The sequence below is a fragment of the Chelonoidis abingdonii genome, chromosome 21 (assembly GCF_003597395.2).
Source record: "Chelonoidis abingdonii isolate Lonesome George chromosome 21, CheloAbing_2.0, whole genome shotgun sequence".
Lineage (NCBI taxonomy): Eukaryota > Metazoa > Chordata > Testudines > Testudinidae > Chelonoidis > Chelonoidis abingdonii.
The window spans coordinates 10,187,651-10,193,650 of NC_133789.1; the positions used below are offsets into that span (position 1 = coordinate 10,187,651).

The following is a 6,000-nucleotide window of genomic DNA, read 5'->3' on the forward strand; positions in this document are numbered from 1 at the left end:
ATCCTTGTTGTACAGATGGGGAAACTGAGGCACAGAGCAGGGAAGTGGCTTGCCCCAGGTCATCCAGCAGGCCAGTGGCAAAACTGGGAATAGAAATCAGGTCACTCATGGCCCAGTCTAGTGCTGTATCCCAGGCAACACTGCAACCTAGTGGTTAGATATTGCCATTAACTAGCCAGCGTGTCTGAAATGAACCTCCTAGGGAGTGTAAAACTGCTCACATACATTGGACACTGGGCTGAGGCCTCTTTAAAGAATTCCCTCCCCCCTCTCCCCAAGATTTAGATCAAATACATGTGAATTCTTTCCGCCTTTGCTCCTTCAGTTACCTTCATAATCGCTGACACACTTGCCAGCAGCAGAAGCCATCCCCGGCTCTTCCGTCCACCCTGTCCCTGCGGAATAAAGAACAGGTCAGTTCCAGGGAGATGTGCGATGGCTCCCTCCCAGCCAGAACGCTGCTGAAGCAATTGTGCATAGAATTAGATGTGACGCAGGCATGCTGGGAAGACCGCATTCTGCACCCTGCCCCGAAAGCCCCTCTTCTGCTGGCACAAAGCCAGGAGAAGGCGCCTGTTCCAATAGCCACGTACCAGCCCAGGAAGGTTATACGTGGGGATCAGAGTGAGCGGCAAACGGACTCGAAGATGGAGTTGGATTGGAAGCTCTGTGAGGCAGGGGCCATCTGTTTGGACTGTGTTTGTACAGCCCCTAGCACACCGGGGTCCCTATCCAGGATGGGCTGGGAGCAGGCCATGGCAGAGGGATGGATGAGCCAATCCAGCAGGTGTTTCCAGCACTAACTCCAGAGGTGAACTGCCTGGGATGCTCTGGTCCAAGCACAGGCCACAGGGAAAGTGCCAATTCCTTATCGGCCTCTTCCCTGTCTGTCTATAAGTTTTGCCCAGCTGGGCACAATTTGTAAATAAACAAATGTGCCTAGCCAAGCAAAAAGTGCACGACCTTTACTAGGGCAGTTGGGGTGGTTCCTGGCCCAAGTTCCCGCAGCAAGGCCGTAGCAGAGCTGGGAATGGTTCCCAGAAGCCCTGACTCCCGCACTATGCCCTAACCACTAGGCAATTCTCCCTCCAAGCCAACCAGCTGGCTACTTTAGGGCACACATGCAATATTTTTGTTTCTGAATGAGCCGACTTCATTTCTCATTCGAACGCATAAGCGGACACCATCCATGCACGTGGACACGCTTGTGCAGGCCGGACTGCCCGCCTGTGCTCGACCAGCATGCTGAACAGCTCACCCCTGGCTGCAGTGAATGGCTGCAACTTCTGGATCCTCTCCTGGCCGAAAGGGCTCTCCACTTCTTCCAGAGGTTCCTCTAGGTCTTCCTCAATACTAGTGCTCCAAGCAGGCTTCTGTTGGGTCAAACGTCTCTTGGTGGTTTTCGGCAATTCCTCCAGCCTGTCTTCCATATCAAATCTAGTTGGGAGCTTTTCTTGGAAGGAAAGGAACCTTGGTCGCGGGGATGAAGCTTGTTTACCAGCCTTGGGTGGTTTTTGATGACGAGCTAAAGAGGAATCCGGCTGAGGTGCGTCAGCTTTCTGCAGGTACTTGACGTCAAAGGACAACCGCGTCCTTCTTCTAACTCTGGGCTTTGCATCAAAGTCAAATGCACGCCCAGGCTTCCTGGGCTTCAAAGTGTCGTAAAGACACAGGGATTCTGCGGAGATACAGGCCAGGGGCACTCACGTGAGTCCATCTGCATCACAGGCAAAGGGAGGACATTGCTTAAGGCCTAGCTGTTTGAAGGGACCCCACGACAACAGGTGAGCCTCACCCACAGCCCAGACCCGGCTCCAGGAGACTGGGGGACGGGAATCAAAATACTGGACAGCTTGCTGACTGGAGGATGGCGTTCTCCCATCCCACTGGGTCTTTGTGGGGGAGGGGAGGCCTTGGTTGGGGACTGGCAGGGAGGGAGTTTGAGACCCGAGCCAGGAGCATACGGGGGGTGCAATGGAGTAGGACTGGCAAGGAAAGAAAACCCAGGGGCTGGTGTGAAATCCAGGCAGCGTGGGCTCTGAAAGGGGGTCATGGGCACTCTACAGGGGCACAGGCAGGCAACTGCTTTGGGTCTGAGCTGCTGAGGGATAGCCAAGGAGCCTCGCTCGGGTCTGCACCGAAACCTCATGAAAAGGTGCATTGAGCCACGTGCTGCAGCAGAAAATTGGTGACTGCGTTGGGTGAATCTGGGCCCAGGTTTGACACCCGCAGCCAGGGCCAGTTGGCCTCCCCGGGACTTAGACTCTGTGTGACACCCCAGTCCATGCAACACCTCAGTCCCTCTCTGTTCCAGATCCACAGATGACGTGAGTCGATGACAGCTCTGAGCTTGACAGCTCAACCTGTAGCAGCTCAGGAGGTCCCTGGTTCAAGCCTCAAGATGGTGGCCACCATATCCGGTGCTCCAGGGTTGGGCCAGCCTGGGCTTCTCACTCACCCACATCCTCGTAGTGATGCTCAAGGTCGCTCATGGCCATCAGGAAGTCCGAGATGTTCAGCTGCCTGTCCTCTGCAAAGAAAAGAGCCGGCCAGGCTTGGAGCAGGGATCTCTGCACGAGGGCCCCCTCCACCTCCCGCCTGGGAGGCTACACTAATGGCTAGCTCCGAGAGCATGGGCTGGGTGGTATACGGGGAGGTCCAAGAGCATGGGCTGGGTGGTATATGGGGCGGGGAGGGGGTCCGAGAGCATGGGCTGGGTGGTATACGGGGTGGTGGTCCGAGAGCATGGGCTGGGTGGCAATGGGGGGGGTCCAAGAGCATGGGCTGGGTGGTATACGGGGGGGGTGGTTCGAGAGCATGGGCTGGGTGGTATATGGGGAGGTCCAAGAGCATAGTCGGGGTGGGGAGGGGGTCCGAGAGCATGGGCTGGGTGGTATACGGGGGGCGGGGTGGTCTGAGAGCATGGGCTGGGTGGTATATGGGGGTGGAGAGAGGGTCTGAGAGCATGGGCTGGGTGGTATACAGGGGTACAAGCAACAGAGAAACCCAGGACTAGAGTGAAAGGCAAATGGCTAGACCAGATGTGGCACATTTACCAGGAGCCTACCGGCCAGCGGCTCTTAGAAAAGATTGCAAATGAGGTCCAGGAGCCATAATTGGGGGTGGGAGCTCTGCCAGTGCTCCAGGTGGTATGTGGGGAGGTCACAAGGGGTCACAGACCCTGCCAAAAACATATACTCACAAAAACAAAAACTCGAGCTGGGTGGCTCAGGGATGCCCGTCAGGCACTGTCTTACCACACCGGATGCACCCAGATTACGACAGAGCCCTCCTCCCGCCACATTCAATTTTTTCAGATTGCATGAAGCACTGAACCCTGGCTCCACTCCAGCCACATCTGCTGGGAGCCGGGAGGGCCAAGATTCTGTCCTCTGGAGGTTACTTGCAGTCCCATCAGCCGCTGGAAAGGAGAAGGGGTGTCTCACCCCCACCCCAGAGCCTCCTACACACAAAGGACTTTATGTATCTGCTTCTCTTCTTGCTTATGCTGGTTTCAGACTATGGATTTCAGGGGAGTCATTCCCAGTTTGCACTGATGTAAACCAGGTCAGGATTTAGCCCTGTAACGCTGTCTAGCGACTCCGTGTGCATTGTGATTCTCTGCCTCTGCAATGGGGTTGTGAAAGCCACCCAGCCCATGCAGCGTGTGACTGCTCCCTTGAACAGGAACCATGCCTGATTCCAGCTGCAGTGCGCATGTCTCGCTCACCCCTCTAGCAGGCAGCACCAGGGTCATGGCAGCAGGACCTGTCGGGAGCACTAAGGGGAGATCTTGCTTTGCTACCTGCACGGGGTCAGGAGGCCAAATGCTCTTCCAGCCCAAGGCAGGATCTGGCCCTAGGCACTGGCATTTGACTTTGAAGGGATCACTTGTTCTTTCACACGGGGACCCGGGTCCATGCACCAGCAGGTGAAAGACTCACTGTTCACGTAAATGTGTTTCAGCGCCTCCTGCAGCGTCTCAAGGCTTAACCCAATGCCCATGCTGATCAGAGCAGGCTGCAGGTCGTCGACGGCGATCAAGCCTGTCTTCATCTTGCTGAAGGCTTGGTAGGTGTTCTGGAAGGCTGCAGGTGATGCAGGGAACAACAGCAGGTTACTGAGCCTCAGAGAGGTCCAGGAAGACGGTGCAGGAGCAGGACCCAACTGCCAGTGACTCCTCTTTCTGAGGAGCTTGCTGTGGTGTGTCTAGTTTGGGGCGGGTCAGCATCTGCTGGAAAATGCCAAGCCGTCGAAAGCCAAATGGTTCGGGGACATGTGTCAATTTTGACGTGATTTGTTTTAGAAAGACAATCTGAACACATGCGTCTCTGCTTCCTTTGGGGGTGAAGCGGCTAGATCTCCTGTGTCGATCAAACTTTTTGGTTCCCTTTTTAAATATTATATATATCCCCATTAAATCCAAATCAGAATCAGAACAAACCATCTCCATTTTAGCAAAACAAAACTTTTCGATAGACCTGAAATGGATTTTTCTTTTCCAGAATTTCGTTGCACAGGAAATGTTGAACACTTTTGTTCTTTTTCTGTTTCCGAATGGAAACAAAATTTCAAAATCATGGATGTTCCGCAAAATGAAAAATCCAGTAGCTGCCCAGATCTACGTACCAGAGGGGTTACGTTCCAGAGAGGTTTTATTTTCACATACTGTGCATTTGAATTTCGATGCAGACTGTGGGAAGGGCCATGTACACACTCATGCGTGCTTGGGCACACGCTTATAATCACAGTGTGTTCTTTCATGGGACCTTCAAGGTCAACTCAAGTTCTTCCTCATTTGGGTCCGTTGATTTGCGAGTCTCTTTGCTCTTTGCATCTTGGTAAACATCACCTAGGACCCTGGCACAGAGACCAGGGTAGAATCCAGCCCCTATCGACTGTATTCTCACCCTAATGAGGTCCAGGCCTCGTGCAGTGTTCACATTGCTCTAGGAAATACAACTAGGTGTATTGGGGAAAAAAATCAATGAAATTGAGCTAGGTTATTGTGGCGGATGGATGGAGAATTACAGAGAAGCAATGCAATGCTCTGTCCGACTCCCACTGCTCTATCTCCGGCCTCCCTGTCTCCTCCTTTCCCCTCACTCACCCTCCGTCTGGGCAAAGGGCGAGGTCTCATCCAGAGCTTCCAGGAAATCGGCAAAGCTCAGGTTTCCATTTTCTGCAACAGAGGAGAGTGGGTCAGAGGGGGAGGGGCTGGGAAAAGCCAGCGAGACGCTGAGCGGGGCCACTCACCGTCGATGTCGATGGTTTTCAGCACCTTCCGCATCTCAGTGCTGGTCACGAGGATCCCCAGTGTGTGAAGGGTCAGGAGCAGGTCGTTGACGTGAATTCTCCCCTTTCGGATGGCGCTGAAGATGAAGCAGGCTTTCGGCAATCCTAGAGCAGGTAAGCCGGGGGACAGCGGGTCAGGGTACGTGCCCAGGGCAGGGGACACCTTCCTGCTCTTGGCCAGAATGCATGTTCTGGAGCTAGCCCTGGGGATTCAGAATCTGCTCCCAGGGGCCTGGCAATGAGAGGGACAGGCCATGGACCGATGTGCCTTGCCAAGGAGGCTACAACCCGGGCCACCAGCAGGGATAATTAACGCAACACCTCGAAGTTCCAGACCAGATTCTGGGAACCGATTCCTTCTGGCCTCCCGTTGCCATTGACGCCCAGCGGGGCACGAGGCCACCAGATCTGACCGGTCACATTCTTTCCCTGGGTCTGAGTGATGGCACGAAGCACGATCCTGCAGGGAGCTCTCTGGGCCCTTTGATACAAAAGCTGGAGCCTCTGCTGACTCACTGAGCTAACTCACTAACCATCGTGAGCCACTGAAAATAGCAGCCTCATAAGCCTCTAGCTACTAGATGGAGACAAAGAGCCCACGAGGTTAGTGTGGGTCCCACCACATGCAATGCAGAATCAACTCCTGATCTCATCAGCCAGGGCGAACACAGACTCATGCTGCCGATTTCAGTGGACTCAGACCCA

The 6,000-nt window shown here is 54.4% G+C and overlaps 1 protein-coding gene across 1 annotated transcript in view; it reads right to left on the reverse strand.

Annotated features, from left to right (window-relative positions):
- The window catches only part of EFCAB3 (EF-hand calcium binding domain 3), a 101,538-nt gene extending 96,817 nt beyond the window's left edge, over nt 1-4,721 (reverse strand). Inside the window, exons 1-5 of the mRNA XM_075059814.1 lie at nt 4,670-4,721; nt 3,945-4,088; nt 2,459-2,530; nt 1,259-1,678; nt 330-395 (exon numbers count right to left, since the gene is read on the reverse strand). Coding sequence (XP_074915915.1) covers nt 330-395; nt 1,259-1,678; nt 2,459-2,530; nt 3,945-4,088; nt 4,670-4,721 — 754 coding nt within the window. The remainder of the gene's footprint in view (nt 1-329; nt 396-1,258; nt 1,679-2,458; nt 2,531-3,944; nt 4,089-4,669) is intronic.
- Between the last annotated feature and the right edge of the window lie 1,279 nt (nt 4,722-6,000).